The sequence below is a fragment of the Dunckerocampus dactyliophorus genome, chromosome 11 (genome assembly GCF_027744805.1).
Source record: "Dunckerocampus dactyliophorus isolate RoL2022-P2 chromosome 11, RoL_Ddac_1.1, whole genome shotgun sequence".
NCBI lineage: Eukaryota > Metazoa > Chordata > Actinopteri > Syngnathiformes > Syngnathidae > Dunckerocampus > Dunckerocampus dactyliophorus.
The window spans coordinates 18405410-18427413 of record NC_072829.1 but is presented as its reverse complement, the minus strand read 5'-3'; the positions used below and the strand labels follow the sequence as shown (position 1 = coordinate 18427413).

Sequence of the window (22004 nt, the reverse complement as noted above, 5' to 3'; positions counted from 1 at the left end):
AGGGTGAGCATTGTCGATACCGATACTTTTAACTTGAAATTTAATTCCCTTTTATTACACACTACTATTACAAAACTACGATTGGCTCTCATTCAAATTCTTCAAAGCCCACATGTAGACAAGGGGTTCCCTGAGTGTATTAGCGTATAAAAATATATTTGAACAACACAACAAAAGCAAATACATTTATGAAAACACACATAGAAGACTGAAAAATATTGATATTATCACGATTGTATCAATCGAATATTGATAACACTCATTGTACCAATACAATCAATATTGCGATCGGTCCATCCCCCAAGTGTGAACATCCGGCTGCATATTGTACACGATGTAGTTGTATTTCTATGTTGTCATGTTAAGATTACTTGGTGAATATGCTACTTTTCTGAGACCCTTATTTCGTTCAAGACACACAGCAACACGCGGAGCTTTTATTGTGAAAGCCGGAACTGCTGTGTTTTGTTTAAGCGCTTGACGGGAGTAAATGTTGGACGGTGAGACGCAACTGTGTGACAAAAAAGTGGCTCCCGAGTTTATGGCGGTTGTCCTTCCTCCATGTTAAGCTTTCTCAACGTCAAAAGACCCTCGGTTACATTAGTGGCAGCGGTGGGACCTTTCCAGTTCAGAAAGCCAGCTTGGACTCACCGGCCCACATTAAAGCTGTCAAACATACTCCTGGCCTTAACAACAAAAACTCTGGGCGTTACATCCTCAGCACAGAAAAAAAATAAGGGTCTCAGAAGAGTAGCTCTATAGATACACAACACACTGTATTTTCTTTTTAACTACACTATTACAACAAAAAATATTATTTACTTAGATTAAAAAGTGCCAACATATAAATAAACATATTTAGAGATGGAACATGTTGTCTGTATGTATGCTAGCTTAGCATGACATCTGCATGTTACATAAAACTGTCAACAAATTCACTCAACAAACTTAATGGTTGTACAGCATACTGCGAACACTTGTTCAGAATGCGCTAGTAAACACGACCATAATGACATGAATGACCACGATTGATTTTAAGTCGTGTAGTTGACGTTGTGCACGTTCTTCAGTCACCAGTCGTCCCAGCATGCACAGCGCGCAGTCTGCTGCAGCCTCTTATTGACAAAGGGAAAAAAAAGGATAGAGAAACAGCAACAACAACAAGGTGGGTTCGGGACAGCAGTAACCCCGCTGGTGACATCGACAACGAAAGGTAATGTCGCTATCTCGTGTTGTGTTTCTAGACGAAAAATAAATGAAAAGTATTTTACGGTCTGGTATGACACAAGCTATCTGATAGCATTTTGGTCAACTTAGCATGCTAGCCCGTTAGCTAATATATAGTGACAATGTTACACACTTTAAACACAATGTCAGTGGGTTGAAAGCAGTTTGGATTAATAAGCGATTGATAGCGGGTGTGTATAAACATAGTGTTCGTAAAAGAACCTGTTCAAATTTACAGTTACATTAGCTTAAAGGTCTTCCTGTCTATGTTGACACTATCATCCATCATTACTCTGCACTTTAGCAAGCAAACAGCACAATATTCAATTATCATAGAATTGAGTGTAACTTGGCTTTACAATAGCTTCGTTGGTTCCAACATTGATAATAAACATATGTGTGTGTGTTTATGGACAACATAGTCTTGCAACATCACAAGTCCACTGCTTCAGAACATGTAAACACATGACCATGTGTTTTCTTTGTCACGTTATGGAACATTAGACCAATGGTTCTCAACTGGTGTGTCGCAGGCTATTTGGGAGTTAATTTAGCAATATTATAATCATCTTCCTCATTGGTATTTGTTCACTGCACAGATTTAAGTGAAATATCTGATTGTGCTCTTATTTAGTACAATTTATATATTTAATTTTCATTTGTGCATTGTTTGTATGCATGCAGACGTGTTCTTCCTTTTGGTCCTTGACAAAATGCCTTATTAATTTGTCTAAAATTTGGACATGTAATTATGTGTATTAGTCATTCAAGAGATGTTTAAAAAAACAAAAATACATGTGCTTGGTTTGACTTACAAGTGCAAATATATAAATTAAATAAAGGAATAAATATATAGAAAATGACACTGACTTAAATACAAGTGTAAAAAATATAAATAAAATGAATTAAATATTAAAAAATAATAAAAATAAAAGTGGGTAGCGACTTAATCACCATTGGAAAATGTGCGTACCAGGTTGAGACCTTTTGAGAACCCCTGCATTTGACAGATTTTTAACAATTTCACACATGATTAATCACATTATTATTAAATACATATGATTGTATGCCGGGTACAAGTGGCGGACATGATTTTACTCCGTTGGGTGGCTGGACTCACCGTAAGAGATAGGGTGAGGCGCTCCGTCATTTGGGAGGGGCTCACAGTAGAGCTGCTGCGCCTTCACATCGAGAGGAGCCAGTTGAGTTGGCTCGGGCATCTCGTCTGGATGCCTCCCGGCCGCCTTCCTGTCGAGGTGTTCCGGGCACGCCCAGCTGGGAGAAGGCCCCACGCTGGAGGGATTATGTCTCACAGCTGGCCTGGGAACGCCTTGATGTCCTCCTGGTGTAACTGAAAGAGGTGGCTGGAGGCTGGGAAGTCTGGACTTCCCTACTGAGACTGGTGTCCCTGCGACCTGGACCCGGATAAGCGGAAGAAAATGGATGGATGGACATATGATTGAGACTCACCTGTTTTAATAACATTCCAGACACAGGTCCACATAAATGTGTCCTATTTCCTTCTTAATTCTATAGCGTACTGTTTGGCAGACTAGGACAAGTAATACAGAAATTCAGTATTTTAATCACATAAAATGATTGTAGTAATTAAAAAAAAAATTTCGAAAAAATCTGCCTTGATAAAAATGGTAATGCACTGTCACTGCAGTGTCATTTACGCTTTCACAGAGGTTTTAACACTTAGCTGTTTCTAATATTCAGGTTTAGCATGGTTGAGCAGAAATATTGCTCATTTGAGCAGCTTTTTACATCAGCTACTTTTAAATTATCAAAATAATACATGAATATTATATACATTTCATGCATTGTATTTAATTAGAACAGAGTACAAAAGCTTTATTTTCATCCATTTTCTGTGCCGCTTATCTTCACGATGGTCGCAGGGATATGCTGGAGCCTATCCCAGCTGACTTTGGGCGAGAGGCAGGGTACAACCGGGACTGGTGGCCAGGGCACATATAGACAAACAACCATTCACTCTCACATTCATACCTATGGACAATTTAGAGTTGCCAATTAACCTAACATCCATGTTTTTGGAATGTTGGAGGACACCGGAGTACCCCGAGAGAACCCACACACGCACGGGGAGAACATGCAAACTCCACAAAGAGATGCCCAAGGGAGATTCGAAGCCAGATCTTCTCGAACTCTGACTGTGTGTCCAACATGCTAACCACTCAGCCACCGGCTTTGTCATTGCAATACATTATATTGTATGTACAACAAAATTAGGCTCTGTATAGCATACGAGTAGAACATAAAATGGAAAAAAAATAAGTAGTGTACAGTACAAGAGTAGTAGTACACAACCATTGTGGGCAAAGTGATGTGTAATGCTGTTTAAATTCTTCTATCACGATGATTCCCTTTCTTCACTGATTGGCTCTTCTGGCTTATTTTGAGAATAATTTGAAGTTGTAGCGAAGTCAAACGTAACCTGTCCACCTGTGTCTTGACAGTACCATGCCATAGAAGCCACAGGTGCTGTCTTCTAAAGGGACGTTGACACGGCTCGATAGCGTGTGGAGCGCGGGCAGGGGGGGTGAGGCAGACATTGGACGGGGGAAGGAGGAGAGCTCAGTGGGGGCCAATGCAGCAGCAGCATCGACAGCCTGAGCTGGTGGAAGGAAACCTTCCCGTGTTTGTGTTCCCCACTGAGCTCGTCTTCTACGCCGACGAGCAGACGTCTCACAAGCAGGTGCTCACCCTCTACAACCCCTATGAGTTCGCCCTCAAGTTCAAAGGTCAGTGGACAAAACGGCACATGGACCTAACTTTGAAATAAATCCTCTCTCATAAGTTGTCTTTCTTCTTCTTCCAGTGCTGTGTACAGCGCCAAACAAGTACACTGTGGTGGACGCCACTGGAGCTGTCAAACCACAGTGTTGTGTGGACATGTGAGTGATGAGCTGACATTGGTAGAATATCCACGGACTTGTGGTACAACTGCAATACATGATCCTGAGAACTGCTTGTAATCATTTTCAGACTATATCTATGTACACCACTGCAAACTACTACTAAAGTACTACAGTGGAACCTGCTTATGGTGACAACACGTCTACTGTATGTCGACCAACTCATCAAGTCTTAGTCCACTTAAGTCGGCGTCATTTCTATGAAAAATGGGTCTGCTTATGTCGCCATGCGTTGTGGACTTCCTAGCTTCATTGATCGCAGTGTGAAACGGAAACAGCAACACAATGACTGTTAGTTATACAGCTTTAAAGCATGCACACAGTGCAAAGTAAGCTTCAAAATAAAAGCACAGCACGACAGTGGAATCCACTTAAGTCGGACTGCAACCCGTCTTAAGTCATCCAACTCAAGTCCGCGTCCATCGTGTTCTCATTACCAGACGTTCCCGCTTAAATCGATGTCGACAGCTTCTGTCAGCATAAAATTTGAAAGCCACGGGGGTCATTTCCATGAAAAATAAGTCCGTTTATGTCGACGTGTCGTATTCTCAACTTTGTCATCGCTATTATAAGCAGCGTGAGACAGCAGCGTAAATACTGTCTCGTTACACAGCATGAAAACGTGCACACGGTGACATTCTGTTCAGTGCGCAGTAAACTTCAAAAATAAAAACATGGCAGTATTACAAAAGCAACTAACAAAATTCACCTTTTTTGGGGTTAACCACCGGAAGAAAGATGGATGCATGTGCAACAGCAATCATTTTAGTCAAGACACACAACTGTGCAGCTAAAATACAAGTATAAAATATATGTGCATCAAAAATATGCACAAACGAAGGAAAACAAAACTATTTGTCTCCTGGTGAAAGTCAATTAAAGTCAGTTAATTGTGTGTGGTTTTGGTTGATAACGCTCATGTTGATGTCAGGTAGCGAGTCCGAGGGGCGTCGACATAAACAGGTTCCATTGTACAACATTAAACATTGTTAAATGAATACTCCTCTGACATTGTCAGTCAAAATGAACATTATGTCTGTAAAGACAGAAAATGTATGTTGATCGATATATTGTGCCAGTGTTCGTAATGATTTCTACCATTTGGATGTCAAATTCATCTATACATCATCCTCAGTTGCACTTTTAATCAAAGTAAACCAATGTGTGGTTTGTGTCTGGCATGCAGAGTAATCCGACACAGAGACTTGCGGCCGTGCCATTATGGCGTGTACGACAAGTTCCGCCTGCAGGTGTCGGAGCAGAGTCAGCGGAAAGCTTTGGGTCGCAAAGAGGTCATGGCCACGCTCCGTCCCTCGGCCTCGCAGGAGCCGAGCAGCCAACGCTCACAAGACGATGAACGCAGGGTCAAAGAGCAGCTGGCAGACAGCGAGTTTTTTGAACAGACTGTTTTTCAAACAGGTAGGACTACGACTGGATGCTACTCGTCCTATGCCACTAGATGGAGACAAATGCTCGTTTATGGGACAGTTGGTCCTATCCTACAGGACCATGGAGTCACTCAAGCAGCTTTCCCCAGCAAGTGCATTTTATTGATTTAGTACATTTTATTTACTTGTTACAAAAATCTGCTCTTATAAATATAATGAATTTACCACTTGTATGTTCATTAATAGTGTTTGCAGTGGTGTAGAAATGCACTGCATCATACGGAGAGCTCTTTCTAATACTCGACATGGTCGAGTGGAAACAGTCGGATATAAAAAGACATTTTTCTACATGCTATGTTTTAAACACACATTTTCAGAGCTTGGCTGTGTATCCACAGGGTTCCTACAGATTGGACATTTCAAAATTCCAGACTTTTTCCAGACTCCATAAATAGATGTATATCATTAGAGGTGCGACAGTTGATTCATTGATGATTAATGGATTATCCAATTAATCCTTTTTAATCTACAATGATTTTGGTATTCAATTTGGTATTGCTGGTCTAGTGGTCAGCATGTTGGCCACACAGTCACAGTCTGGAGATCGGGAAGACCTGGGTTCGATTCTCCCTTGAGCATTTCTGTGTGGAGTTTGCATGTTCTCCCCGTGCATGTGTGGGTTTCCTCCGACATTCCAAAAACATGAATAGTTTTTGTCCCACCTAGTCATTGAGCATGAACTGATGACGACTGCACGGATGGGTCTACTAAGACAACCTGAACAAGTCGAGTTGCAAATCGATTCAATGCCCTGAGAATACGATGACCTGGATGAATCAGGATATTCACAGGGGTTGGAGTAGTAGAAGAGCAGAGGGCTGGCCACTGAACTTATCGGTCTTACCAAATGTTTTCTGGGATGCGTCGCCGACTGTGTGCTCTCACACAAATATCTTAGCCACCCTAGCAAGCGCCTTAGAAAAACCAGGGCTCCTATGTGTTTGACATTTCAAAATTCCATACTTTTTCCAGACTCAGTAAATAGATGTGTATCATTAGAGCTGCAACAGTTAATTGATTAATCGATTGTTCAACTTAGACAACTATGTTGTTATTCTATTAATCGTGTTTTGATTTAAAACTGTAATTATCCTTTTGATTTGAGCTTCTCAAATGTGATTCTTTTTTTTTTTTTATTTCCTTAGTCATCCATGAAAGCAGACCTATTATCTTTGTGTTTTAGGCACAATAATTCACACAATCTTTGACTTTGGAAAACAACATTATTTGCCTCTTTTAGATACTTTATTAATCTCCAAGATAAATTTTTATTTCTGATGCGTTGCCAACTAAACCACTAACTGTTCATGTTCTGTTCATATTGATTTGGTCCATCTAGGACAGGTGACTTCAATTAAAATGAAGTAAGGTCAGTTTATGCTTTTTTTTTTTTTTTTCCCCAAAGCGAAGGTCCGAACCTCAAACAGACCAGCTTATATGAATATCAATGTTTCTTTCCCATTCACTTGAATTGGGCACAGGTCCCAACCGAGCTCCACCATTTGGTGATGGCTGACCTAGGACCTAACAGATTACTCGATTAATCAAAACAAGTTTCAGATTAATCAACAAAATAATCGTTTGTTGCAGCCCTAGTATAATGTAAATAAATGAATAATTTGTTTTCGTTATTCTGAATATCTATGCTATTATGTCACCATGTCATTTCCAGGAGATTATAGCTACGTAATGTAGGTCATACGAAGGGTTGGTTGAGGATGCGTCGCCTACTCTGTGCTCTCATACAAACATCTTAGCTGCCCTTGCAAGCGCCTTTGAAAAACAGATGGATCCATTTTTTTTATGCTATTCATAGTTTTATCTTTTGGAAAACAGAACAGTGGTAACAGTCTTGGAAGCATGAATTTTTCCATAATGACCTTCCATTTTCAATACATTGCCAGAACTGGAAATGGATAAAAATCAAATTCAATACTTGCATAGGAACCCTGTTTCCAAAATCTGTAACTAATTGGATACTCTGTACATTAAATGCTCAAATTATAGCCGGGGCATTTATTTAGCTAAACCATAAAGAAGATGAGCAACTTTAATGAGTTGGCGTGGTTGAAAAAGTGTAAAGGAAAATGTAGCACTATGACCACATAGTATTGCACAACATAGTAGCAACAGAACCAACGTTATAATACAGCCATCATTAATACTGTACAGCTTAAGAGTTCATTGTAAATACTATGGCAAGTAGAAGAGTTTCACACCAACAACTGAGTCATTCAACCAACATTAAAGTGCATAAAGAGGTAGATAAAGCTGCAGGATGCTGACCACGCTTGATAATCATGCAGCTACTGCTATCTTGTGGACGTAACAGCTGTTAATGCTAATGTTTTGTTTGTTTTTTTTTAACCCCAGCGATAATTTGTGCACCCGCCGACTACGGGAGACCTTCATAGAATTTAGGGTATGCTGTGTTGACAAGGTGGGGTTGTGTGTGTCGCAGAGAGCCGTCCTGTGGCAGGAGGACCCAGTCTGTTGACGGTGCTGCTGGGGCTGGTGTGTGTGGCCGCCCTCATGCTCCCAACCCTGGGGGAGCAAGAATCTACTGTGCCTGTCTACCTCCACTTAAGTGTTAACAAGAAACTTGTAGCTGCTTACGTTCTTGGTGCGTTGGACACTTTTTTTTTTTTTTTTTTGAAAGATTGGTTAGGTCTCAAATGCAAAAGGTGGAAGAATGACATATCTTGTTGTGTTTTAGGACTTCTCACGATGGTCATCCTACGCACATGAAGTGCAAGAAAATCAGACATGGTCACAAACCACCGCTATTTCTCTTTGTCTACTGGCCACAGGAGGAGATTTTAAACTCCCAATATGCCTTCACTCCTGAAACATTTGAGTGCCCCCGCCCCCCAAAACCAGGTTTGTCTGACACATTGATGCAACCAGTGTCTCCAATGGAGCGGTCCCAGACTGCAAGGACCTGTGAAGAAGCATGATGGCTGCCAGTGGCCTCATTGCTTCCTAATGCTATGAAAGTAGTCAGCAAGCGTGAAGGAACATGCACCCTACATGTATATAAAGCCATACCAATTTTCTTCTAGCATTTGTGTGTAAACACCATATTAATGTTTTGAATGATTTTAGTGTAGACTAAAGACTAAATGCAGTCATCTGCATGTATGGTACCCATCTGAATGCATTTTTTCCCCAACAGTAATGTAAAAAGGCCTTTTTTTGCTCAAGGTTTGTTGTACTATTATATTCCAAACATGTAATAAAGTGTCAGCACATCATGTTATACAGACTTCCTCTATTTGCCCGAGTAGCGAAAACTTAAGAGTGCTTAAATGAGAGAAAATGTTAAGTGTATAAAGTGGATGGGTGAGGGGTTTTACAGCCTTAAAACATAATTGTAAAAGTTGGCTACTTCATGAATTTCACTTATTGCGGGCTATTTTGGGAACCTATCCCCGGAATAAAAGGAAGGAACACTGTACATCAAGCTGAGTCACTGCATAAAAAGACCACCTCAAGAAAGTAAAAGTTTGCTTCCGACTAAATGTGCAAATCAAGCTTTACAATGTAAGGCAAATGAGATGGGTCTTCTACCAATGAACGGCCCGTTTATGGATACGAGTACAAAATGGCAGGTATCCCACAAAAACTATTTTGATCAAAAAGTATTTGCGGGGATGCCCTGTAATGGTTATTTCAATTCAACAACTTGCAGCCTTTCAGTGAGGTTTGTGCAAACAACATACATAAAGAAATAATTTATTTTGTCTTTGTTTGATATGAGCGCAAACACAAAAGCAAAAGCTCAGTTTGACATTGAAGGTCACTAAATCATCATGCCCTGGAAAAATGTCTTGCATTGACAAGCAAATCGCTTTTCTGTGTTCTAATTTTGGAGAAAATAAAAACATTCAGTAATAGAACTGCAAACAAGCCTTTCTTCAGGAGTAAAAAGGGGCACAACTCCTTAAAAAGGATTACAATCACATCCTTGTTTGTACATGGAGGCTACAAAGACAGTTGAACAAATGCAGGTGCAAAAATCACAGTACAGGCTTAACCTCTACATACTGTTTTGACCTTGTCTTGTTTTAGTAAATGGAGGTCAAGTTAAAACATACCCACTTCAGACTTAACACAGGCTGAACAAGAAAACAAAACAAACGGGTACCCTGTGCAACATGAACCACAGCAGGAACAGCAGCCTTTCATAAAACTAAAATTTGGATTTTAGCTGCATATGACTGCAGTCAGATTGCAATGGCAACACATACGTTCACATCTACTGGAGACAGAACCTGACCTCCATTGTGTGTGTGTGTGTGTGTGTGTGTGTATATATATATATATATAAATTTTATATTTATAGATTTTTTAAAACCATAAATAATTTTTCCAGAAGAAAAAAAGGGTGAAAAAAAACAAACTGTACAACAATTCCAGAAGTCTTTAGCGTTAAACGCTAAAAATGAATGAAAGCTGCAATTAACTGCAAAGCTAATTGACTGCTCCTACGGGTAACGACATAGGGAGGCCAACACCAAGCCACTTTAAACAAAAACACCACAGTTTAAACCCTATGATGGGAAATGTCTGAGTAGAACAGTAAGATTTCCCACATATTCCTGCCCTCATTCACCTCATCACTTAAACTTGTACACAGTATCCACAAGGTCAATTATGTACATAAAAGCAAACATTGCAGAGGAACAATAAGTTAAATCTTTTCTTACAAAATCTGAAGACTGTACATACAAAAGCCTAATGGACAAAATGGTTCCAGCACAAACAAGGGGGACATACATACATCCAGATACTTTTTGTGTCCAGTGCTTCATGTCTCATCTCTGAGGGGTAACAGAGGACACGTGGATGACAGCTAGTTGGAGAATGAATGCCAGTGTGAAGCCAAGCACCATCCAAAGGCTGTCCTCAGCATCCTCAGTCTTTCCCAGGTTCATTAGACTTACCGCCACACATGCACAACTCACACTAGATTTGCCTCCACACAACAATTCAGCCATGGCTTTGACTTCCGAACAAACTGCATGATCACAAGATCGAGCCACCAGGCGTTACAAAGCACACATGGATTCTTCTAGGAAACACTGAGGTGGAGGCTCAAAAGAAGAAAAAAAAAAGTTTTGCCATCGTGTTCTCACTTTGGAGACAAATCCTGGAGGGAGGCGAAGGGAGAGTTGCTGGACGACGAGGGGGACACTCCCTCCATTTTGCCCGGGGAGTCTGTGGAGGAGCAGACGCTGCTCAGGCTGCCATCCAGCAAACCATCTGGAGAGTGACTGCATGAAAGCGTTTATTTCAGTACAAGTGCACACGTTTTCTTCCATGGAGATGCTAATGGGTCAACCAGGTGAAACGTACTGCAGTGAACTTCCAAAAAACAAGTATGCTACTACCACATTCATCTTAGCACATACAGTGGTGTGAAAACGTGTTTGCCAACTTCCTGATTGTCACACTTAAATGTTTCAGGTCATCAAACAAATTTAAGTATAGTCAATGACAACACAGCTGAACACAAAATGCAGTTTTTAAATGACACTTTTCATTATTAAAAGGGAGAAAAAAAATCCTAATCTACATGGCCCTATGTGAAAAAGTGATTGCCCCCTAAACCTAATAACTGGTTGGGCCACAACTGCGATCAAGCCTTTGCAAGGAGTCTTATAGCGCTGTGGAAGAATTTTGGCCAACACATCTTTGCAGAACTGTTGTAATTCAGCCACATTGGAGGGTTTGAACATGAACCAAGGTCATGCCACAGCATCTCAATATGATTCAGGTCAGGACTTTGACTAGGCTACTCCAAAGTCCTCATTTTGTTTTTCCTTCAGCAATTCAGAGGTGGACTTGCTAGTGTGTAGGGCTGCAGCTATCAAATATTTTAATAATCCAGTATTCTGCTGAAAATGTTGACTATTAGAGTAATTGGAAAAAACATTTTTGCTTGGTTAAAGCGCAATTACAAATACAGAATACAGGCTGACTAGAAATAAGAATTTTTGCAGAGTTCACAGTAAAATGGAGACAGACACCTTCTGTAGTGGAACACAGTCAACTAAGTGACTGAGACACACACTTCCTTGTTCCATTACACAGTATTGTCTGCTAGAAATGAGCAGCTACTGTTTAGTGAGCTAAAATATTTTTATTTTCCATCTTAACTCACGGCGTTGTTTTTGCGAGACGTCACGTTACCATCGTAATAAAGCTAGCCCTCCACACGGCTAATGTTAGGTTAGTAAGCCTATAAAAATCTGTTTTACTTTTTCCCCAAATTCCATTTTTTCCGTTTTAATTTTTTTAGAATTTAGTTTATTACTTTTTAAAACTTATTTTACCAGCATAGTGTGTGCTTTTTGGGTTACTGAAGAAAATGTCCATTAAGTAAATGCAAAAATCCTTACATTTAGTGATGCAATACATCATTGGCCAATTTTGCCTCGAAGTTGAGAAATGGATGTCACCTGGCAAACCATCATGGGATGTCAACCTCGACACACATTGCTACAAAATCTTCAACAAATCAATGCCCGTGCTTGTGATTAAGGAAGATGTAGATGTAATTCCGTTCACGTTATTAATGTAAGGTATTTTTAATGACACCCTTATTTGGTTTACACAATTAGACAGGATGCGGCAAACAGTCCTCGTATTTTGAAAGCCGTGTGTTGGGAATGTGTATTGATAGCTATGTCAAGCTGGGTGCCTGTGGCAAGTTTTTTCGCTGCCGTTTCACGTATAGTTCGAGACGGGGCGAGTTGGTGTTTGTGATGAGATCCCACCACGATTGAGCAGTCCGCCGAGGGAACACTTCATTCTCGTCATAACATCTCATTCACATTTCACGTTCCGCGAGATTCCGTGTTTAACAGTAAATTCCGTTTTTATTGTCCAATTCTGCGATTTCGTTAAACGCGGAAAGCATAAGGCCCTATATTAGTAAGGTACATTACCCTCAATCTCAATGATTTGCGCTACATTAATTTTACCTTGTCTCAGATCTTGCACTCCTTTCGGGAGGCGATGAAGAAACATAAGATGTGCTGTTGTAATATGGAAGTGCCGTGTTACAACGGATGCACATCAGTGTTCAACTTGCTGTTTAGCCACATTTGCTGCCTGTTTACAGTTTTTCCCCTTTTTCGTTGCCTTGACGCTGTCTCTCGCCTCTTCAATCTTCCCGTGCCTTCAAACATCCACTTCCTTCTTCGTCCTCTGTGTGGGTAACGTAAGCGTGTTGGTGACATAAGAGAGTCGAGGCAGAAAATCATCCTTGATTATTTTTTTGTAATTGGGGTACTCAAATTATTTGAGGAATCGTTGCAACCCTTTGGATCATTGTCCCTGCTGTAGAACCAAGCTCGTTTCAGCTTGAGGTCACAAACACATGGCCTGATATTCTCCTTCAGGACTTTTTGGTAGACAGCAGAATTCATGGTTCCTTTTACCACAACAAGTCTTCCAGTTCATCAAGCAGCAAAACCGCCCCAGACCATCACAGTACCACCACCATATTTTACTGTTGGTATGACAATCTTTTTCCACACCGTGTCATGTAGGTTTGGATTTTTTGCTCCCTTAACAATAATTAAAAAATTTATAAAAAAAATAAAAAAATTTATAAACTGCATTTTGTGTTCAGTTGTGTTGTCATTGACTAATATATATATATGTTAAAAAAAAAAAAATCAGAAAGAGGGAAAACACTTTTTCACACCACTGTAATCTCATAACAGAATGCCTTCACTAACAATACATTTAGTACAGCATCACAGTCAGCTGCAATTGCAGCAATTTTGATCCTTTATGGCAGGGGTGTCCAAAATTTGCGGTCCGTGGCACAGTTATATTTAACAAAAACAAAAAAATGAGCAGAAATGTGAAAATCGGAAAAGTTGATGTCCTATTACACTAGTCAACTGACATTAATCTCCCATCCTGATTTGCTGGTGCTTCCCCGCGGCATAGATTAAGTGGGGAATAGACATCTCAAGCTACACACAGACAGCAGTGAGTGAAAGCCATGAACAGCATTCATTGTATTCGGGTTGAACTTTTTTTTTTTTTTTTTTTTTTTTACAAAGTTTAACTTCCAATCGTAACAAATATGGACATTTGTTCAATATCTGTTCTTTTAAACCACAGTTGTCACATCTGCTACCCAGTGGTGGTCTTATAATTTTTGATTGAAGAAAAAAAAAAACTAGTTTAGAGCCGAAGAGGGACAGAGTCTTTAAAATACATATGCTTTTTATCTAGTGAGTAGGCATGGACTGGTATGAGATTCTGACAGTATGACAACCTTGGACAAATATCACTATTATAATTACAGCTCTTAAATGTGTTATTTTGAAATACATTTCTGGAAAAGAGAAAAAAAAAAAAAGTCAAGTCAAGTCAAACAACTTTTAAACCATATAACACTATGAAAGTGGAACATACGTGTTTAGAATAAAAAATTACTGAATCCTTTCTAAATAAGATGCAGTTCTAATGTAGCCTACTGTGGCAAAGCCTGCAACTGAAGTCATGACACAATATATATGTTCTTAGTTTAAAAAATAAATAAATGCAATCAAGTGGCCCTAGAAGGTCAAAATCTATACTAGGGGTGTAACGGTACACTAAAATGTAATTTCGTTTCAGTTCAGTTTCTTGAAGTGCTCGGTTCGGTTCATTTTTGGTACAAAAATAATAATTACACACCCTTTTTAAAAACGTAATGTTACGTTATTTCATAGCGGCAGGTCGCACTTTTCCACAAACGTTCCCGGGTCATGTGATTGTTGTTTGAAACAGACGGGAAGTGTTTTTTCAGTGGGAAGTAAACACTTTATGCCACTTGTCCTCCACTAGTGTCTCCTTTTCAATCAGATCTCCATTTTGGTGACCCTCAATGTGGGTAATGTCAACCGACAACAGTGAGGCCGTACCGGCGCCGCTCAAAGCTCACAAGGCAGCTAACAACACCTGTGCTATCTGTGCCTGACGTATGGCAACACACCTGTGGTTTCAACACATCGAAGCCCAGTTTCGACTGCGAGGAATAACACAGGACAAAGTATCTCCACGTAGTGGCCACACTGGACCTCCGCTGTCTCTAACATCGCAGAAAGGGTATGGGCAAAATAGTAGTGGTTTTAGAACCATGACTTTATACCGTGGTACCCCTTGAAACCGGTAACCAGCCCATGCCTACAAATGAGACCTTTTTTTGTTGTTTTGCAGGTTCTGACTTTTTGGAAAGGTCTTACCAGGAGCCGAGATCAGACAGGTTGGAGACATCTGAAGACAGCATGGTGGTGGTGCCTTGAAAGAGCCGCTTTGGCTGACTCTCTGTCTCCATCTCACCTACAAAGTCAAAGACATGTCAGAATCTTGTCTCTCAAAATACGGCCACCAGGTGAATCTTTCAAAAGGAATTTTGTTAGCATATTTATTACTGTGTCCCATACATTCATTTATGGCGACTCGTGCACACACGTCTACCGCTACACCAAATAAAACCAAAAGCCAAGTCAATGACTTCATGTTCTGGTAAATAAGGTAATTTTTTTTTTTTTTTAAAGTCACATTTCTTACCACACAAACCAAAAAGCTCAGTTTTACCCATCCAGACACAAACAGTGAGTTTTTGGAAGGCACCACTGAGGTCACTACAGTGCTGAGCCAATTATGCAAATCATACGATGTCATCTGAATGAAGTAGCTCACCTTTGCGCTTGATAGGCCCAAGTATGCTAGCTCGGATGCAGTTGATAGGACTCTGGCTCCGACGGCTGGGGAGGCGAAACATTTTTTTTTTAAAAAGATGCATTTTACAGAACACAGGCAGTCAAATGATTACATTTTTTATCAGTAACACTAGTCACTTTCAGAGCATAACATTTGGACCACAATTTAACCATGTTATGAGGGATTGCGTACAAAGACACTATGTAATTTAAGTTGAATTCACTTACATGGTTGCATCTGTACAGAATTAAATAAAAGTGTTACCGCCGTTAACATTTTTGACAGCCCTAATTTTACAGTAAGTCATTCTAATTCAGAAATATAACAGATGAGGCCTTGTTACTGCTTACATGTCCACAGCATGCAAAGTGCAGGTGTTGACTATGATTAATTTACGTGTGCAGAATTTATATCAAACACTAAGAAAGAACAATTGTGTTTTATTTAGCAGAGCTGACCTGATAAACCCTGTTTATGCAAACAGATAAATCCATTCAATTTGTGAATAGATTGTGGCTGCTTGGGCTAATGTGTCTGCTTGCACTGTTGTTCGAGCTTTTGCAAAAGCCTCATGCATCATTTCTGAGGAGCCGCACGGCAGCAAGACTGACTGACAATGCCGAGAGAGAACCTGGTGTGTTTGATGGAGAACTTGCAGAGCAGTCCATTTCGAATACAGAAGATGAGGACTTTGATGGATTGTGGATGAGGATTGATCAAAAAACAACGCATGTACATTGTTAAATACTTCAATAAACTAAACTCAATTTTGCTACCGCTGCCTTTTTAAAAAACATACGCCATGCATGCACCCTAAAACATACGCTAGCATGCATGCTTCAATATGTTTTAAGGTAGCGTATGTTTTACCATGCCTGCGCCTAATAGTACGGTGCACCTTGTGTATGTGTTAAATACAGAAATAGCACCCGTAACAGAGACTGCGCCTTACAGTCGCATCTTATGCTAACAATGAAGCAGCAAATTATACTTTATACTGCGAAGACGGTGGCCAACTGAAATATCCAGCTAACCTAAGGCTGTGTATTTTTTCACAGACAAACAACCTGACGTTAACGCTATCATTAGCCAAGAAGTTGACCAGACCCTGACAAACAACCTGACGTTAACGCTATCATTAGCCAAGAAGTTGACCAGACCCTGCGAAGTCTTACTCCATTCACCGTACTTGTTTGATATTCTGCATGCAGGTTAGTAGGAACTCATGAGGTTTTCAAAAATAAAAAACATTTATGAACATGCACTCCTATGTAAAGAGACTTCAAAACATTTATGTTCAAGTTAAATGGTCTGATATTTACATACTGGTTGAGAAAAAGCCCTGTGAGAAATTCATCGTAAAGTAACTCATAGCAACTTCATAGAATTTTAAAAAATCATGGCGACATTGACATTTCATCCAAAAACTTTTATGACCCTAACTGTGAATACAATCGGAATCCAGAATCGTTAGAAACCGATTCAAAATGAGGAAGAGGAATCGCTCAAATTCAAACGACGCCCAACCCTAGCAGAGACACTGCAGGTTTTCTCTCCCGCCAGTTTCTCTCGCAGTTGATTTAATTGATGAGCTCCTTCCATCAAATTGAAGGTGGTGTTGATCATTAAAACCACCTGCTTTAGTGATCAGCTTGAAAGAAAACCTGCAGTGTCGCGGCCCTCCACGGCACGAGTTTCACACCCCTGCTGTAAATAAGTCCAAGAGACTCACCCAAAGCGCCGTGTTGGACTTGGTATAGGACTGGGAGTGAGGCCATTGCTGCTCACAAGGATTTGTAGAGATGGAGAGAAGCACTGCTGCTCCCAGTGAGGAAAAGAGAAGATTAGATGAGACATTAGTGCCAAATCCTTCATGTTTGGAGTAAAAGGATGGTTATTCGTTTACTCCCACTCTACACAGTTGTATTTCTACAATCTGGTCAAGGATGCATTGATGCCTCCTAGCTTTAACACAACTGACTTCATTTCTTCTGCTGTGCCGTTCAATCATTTCCCTCCAGTACATATTTAAAAATGTATATGCAGTACACGTTTGTTTAATAGATTGTAAATCTTTGTAAGATATTAGCTTCACAACACTAAGTAATGAGTTGTGTGTCTTTGCAGCACCTTCAAGGACGCTGCAATGTGCTTGTTATCGTTTAAAAAGGACTTCCTACTGGCCGCCACACAGCTTTCATTTAATTATTCCGATTTGGAATTAGTGGGAAATAAGGTTTGTTTAGTGTGGTTTGATCACTACCTTTATCCACTTAGTGGAGTAGACATTATACTGTATGCACGTTAGAAAACCAAGTTCACATGTACCTTTTTCCCTATCCCTCTGGTTGGGGATGGTGCCGGCGACACGGGCACAAAGTCGATGCGCTTCGGCGACGATGACGCAGACTTTTCCAAATCATTGTCGCTCTAACAAAACAAACAACAACAAAAGGACTGAACAAATTGGTCATCAAACACACTAATAAAGTAACAATAGTAACAACAATAAATGTAGGAGTATTATACTACCAACTCAGCCTGAGCTTGAAAGACTGGTGGCCCTGTTAACTCCTTAAGTAATACATTTTTCTAGCATGTTTGTTCATGCCCACTCTCTAGAAAGAGAGGAGCAGCAAAGTCCAAAGGTCAAAACATGCCACGAGGAAGTACAGCAGAGCTAACTTTCCAAAAACAACAAAACACAACAAGTAAGTTGATGAACTAAAGCTTCCTTACCAGACTCAGACTTTCCTCCCAGGACTGGCTTATTTGCATAGCAGCTTGCACTTCCCTGTGTATGCACAAAAACAGAAAACAATGCGTTTTGTTTTGTTTTTTTACACCTACATCGATGGCTTGTGTTGCCACCAGAGGGTGTGTAGGCATAGCAGCACAGCACTTGTTCCAACATAAACATATGTTAAACACTGCAGTCATATGCAAGATACAATGAATCACCCACCCCCCCCAAAAAAAACAATTTTGTTGTTAGGAATATGTTGCTGAACCACAGAGCTCCTAAAATGCATTTCATTGTTGTATTTTATAACAATGACAAAGTTCTACTCGATTTTATTTAAGTCACCTTTTTGCTTCTGTTGGTGAAAAGTACTTTCAGCAAATTCTGACTTAATATATATATATATATTATATATATATATATATATATATTTTTTTTTTTTTAACTTGGTGAATACAGTAGATCTCCGATATTCGCTGGGGTTACATTCCAAGACTACCTGCGATCAATATGCAAGACAAATGATTGTTGGAATTAATAGATTTAACTCCAGAACCCTTCCATTCTTTCTTCAATTGCCACTGCTCACCCACGGTACAATCTAGGTTTAAGCCCTGAATAAGTCTCACACACTTACTAACTGCATTTAAAGTACAGCATAAAATGTATACATAGGTACACACCACTAATGAATGATAATGTAAGGTGACCCATGAACAGATGGAATCATCTTAGAGTCACAGTGCAGCCTTTTGCCTGGTCATTTTGGCAGGCTAGCATAGTGATTCTCAATTATATTATCATGCCCCCGGAAATGTTTCCATGCCCCCCACATTTGAAGTACTATTGAGAAACTGATAATATCCATTTATCTGTACTGTACAGACTGAACTTGAAACTAAAACCAGCAAAATGCATCAAAGTTGAGATCTGTGAAGCATATTCGAGAGTCAAATTGCATGCGGAGTACCACTAATTCATAAATGTTGGCATGTCTGCACTAACATTGACAGTCCTCCCTGCCTCTCGCTGTCGTCAATCGACTACACATTTTACGGGCTATTGTTCATTCTCCGGATAACAAGAAAGTAAAAGTCAACACAAGACGTTCTGCGTATCTGGTCACATGCGCAAGTGCCAGCAAGGCAGACGGGCGATTCCGGTGCATGCTTACCAAAATAAAGCGCAGGGAAACCTTTTATTGGTATTTTAAATCGTTTTCCAACTAACTGGTCAATATGTACCACATATCCATTCATACAATATATTACTTTAAATTGTTTAAGTAAAAAAAAAAAAAAATCCCTCATTTTTAAAAGGTGTGGCAGCTTTTATTTTGTAGTGGCGCACCACTACAATAAATTACATGTAGGGGAAAACCTGGTTTCTTATATTTTAGACATATTTTATGTCTTAGAATGTTTTTTGATGGCGCTGCAAAATCTTGGTGTTCTCTCAATGTGCTTCATGAGGTAGTCACCTGAAATGGTTTGCACTTCACAGGTGTGCCTTGTCAAGGTTACTTAGTGGAACTTCTTCCCTTATTAATTGGGTTGGGACCATGGAGTTGTATTGTGTGTATTTGGCCCGTACTGTACAGATTTATAAAATTACTACCAACTTATGGTGAATGAGATGTTTGAGATGTTTTTTTTAAACCAAAAATCCACAAATTTGCAGGGTCGCAATGCTGAATTGCATATATGCGTCGATACTCTGTCCAATAAATATTGTGCTTATATAAAAGTGCATAGAAGTGGTGTTGCCTCAGGAGCCCTGCAGTGAGTTGTGTGCATAGCTCGATACACACGGCATGATTGAAGTGCTACTAAATTTGCATAAAATCTGGTTAAAATTTAACACAGCTATCCTTTTAAGGTTGTGCTCCATGCAACTTCACACATTTCCTTTTGATGCTCAAATAACAGAATTGTGTTCATCCAACATCAGAAGTAGTTCACTTGTTTATACAAAAACTGTGACACGTAAGCATGTTATGTACTGTCAAATGATGCCAGTTTGACCCTGGAACCGACTATTTCCTCTAGTACAAATTGTTTTCAAATATGAACCAGTCAAAATGGATATTGTTCAAGTTTAGAGGTTCCAGTGCACACGGCATCCTCACAGTGCTTGTGTGCATATATGACCTTACCGCTCATGTGCAGTTTCTCTGTTCATCACGTCAACACCCTCTTCCTGTGAGAACACACAACATACTGGTGATTTTTTATTCACAGTCACTCCCTGTCTGCCAACACGTCTGTCGGAGTCTCATACTACTAATCAATCATCACAGTGAGATCGATGGCCCTGTAAACTCCAAAATGTTACTTTTGCATGTGCATGAAGCACCGTCCGTCCCTACGGCACAAGCGGGACACAGTGGTCTGCTTGTGCCGTAGGGACAAGCAGTATTCTTACTTGTTTGATCTGATGAAGCCTGGTGCTGGGAACCCGGATGGGCGAGGAAGGAACCTGGAAGAAGAAGTGAGGAAACATTCGCAACTGAATAACTTAAGTTACTTTTAAAATGTTTTCTACCATATTGGGCCTGTTGACGACCGTTGTGCTATTTCTGCGGCTTCGCAAGACCTCTCTCTGGAACACTTGGGAGTTATCACTGCAATGACAAACTCGTCTTAGCACATGACTTGCTCCTTGTTAGAAAACAACAAAAAGTTCTGAAACATTCAACAGCTGGACAAAGTTTAGAGGTCAATATAAGTTGCCTGTGAGTGTAACAGTCAATATGAAACATTAGAACCTGAGGCCATTAATCATGGGTGCGCTGTTGGATCTCCTCAGCTGTCCATCGTTCTGAACTAAGGAAGATGGGCTGTCCAGGTCCAGCTCCATCTTTTCGTGCTGCAGGACTCCGGAATTGTGCATGCTTCCAAGTTGACGCTGGTATTCTTCTTGGAATCCAACCGAGGCTGTTACATGTTTGCTCTGTGAAGGTGACAAATTGACATGATTGACGCAAAAGCATTAATGTATTACACCGCTAATGAGGAAGAAAATTGCTCCAGACCCACCGCAATCAATGAGGCCCGTCCAATGTGCAACCTCTGCAGTTGAGAAAACTTAACGGTGCCTGATAAAATAAACACCGTCGACGATGCAGTTCCTTGCAACACAATTGTCAGGCCATCGACGACGAGTCCAATTTAACGTTATCCGTAACGTTTATGTGGGATCAACAACTTTCCTTATTGAAGGTTAGCATGCGATGGCTAAACACAGCACAAAGCCCACCAACTTGCAAGCTGATAGTTGCGCGAGCGTGACTGCTGACTTACAACAGATAACTAGCGTGGTAAAGTAGCTCGTCGTGGCTACGTTTGCCAACTGATGACCAAGTACAAAATGAAAGTTCGAGTCAAGTTTAGTATTAAATTGAGTAGTTGGGAGCAAACCTTTGCTAATGTTGGGTTTAGCCTAGCCAATTCAACGACCGCTAATAGCCTAGCAAAACAGGCTAGCAGGCTATGTTAGCCAGGTCCAGAGAGCCGGGTCACTGTTCTGTAGATACACTCATGTCCGTCAAAGCGACATCAAAAAACGTCTCAATGAAAAAAACCTAAGTTTTCTATGGCGTTCATACGCGACGTGGAGTTGCGTTATTCCGTTTCTGCGGGTCGCCGCCAATACTGCATTGACTCTCCAGAGTATGGCATCACAGAAGCTAGTTGCTAACAGTCAACTTCACGCCCCTTTTAGAATAGCACAGCTGGCCAATCACAGAGCGCGGTTGCCCGGCGTGCTTCGGGCGACGTACAGCCGGAGTGTATCCAAAGAGTGGCCGGAGGGAAGCTGCATTGCCATTGTGCGGGGATCCACTGTATTTTATATTCTTAATCGAATATGCAACTACATTAAGGGGAATATAAGTAGTGAAGTACAAAA

The 22004-nt window shown here is 40.4% G+C and overlaps 2 protein-coding genes and 1 non-coding gene across 3 annotated transcripts; 1 reads left to right on the top strand and 2 right to left on the bottom strand.

The window, feature by feature from the left end:
* Positions 1–267: 267 nt before the first annotated feature.
* On the bottom strand, positions 268–21838 carry pabir2 (PABIR family member 2). Its single transcript, XM_054791320.1, has 11 exons — positions 21134–21838; positions 20863–21047; positions 20640–20718; positions 20520–20573; positions 20251–20294; positions 18092–18146; positions 17681–17782; positions 17085–17170; positions 15332–15396; positions 14872–14968; positions 268–10893 (listed from the first exon to the last, which is right to left on the bottom strand). The coding sequence occupies exons 2-11, from the start codon at positions 20985–20987 to the stop codon at positions 10752–10754; spliced, it is 849 nt and encodes a 282-aa protein (XP_054647295.1). The 5' UTR covers positions 20988–21047; positions 21134–21838; the 3' UTR covers positions 268–10751.
* Positions 1056–8876, top strand: mospd1 (motile sperm domain containing 1). The gene is made up of 6 exons (XM_054791323.1): positions 1056–1213; positions 3711–3995; positions 4073–4148; positions 5356–5588; positions 8079–8240; positions 8334–8876. Exons 2-6 carry the CDS (start codon positions 3842–3844, stop codon positions 8363–8365), a joined length of 657 nt encoding a protein of 218 aa, XP_054647298.1. The 5' UTR covers positions 1056–1213; positions 3711–3841; the 3' UTR covers positions 8366–8876.
* On the bottom strand, positions 17863–18014 carry LOC129190474 (small nucleolar RNA U109). The gene has a single exon (XR_008573045.1). It is a non-coding gene; the product is annotated as a small nucleolar RNA U109 (small nucleolar RNA).
* Positions 21839–22004: the final 166 nt, after the last annotated feature.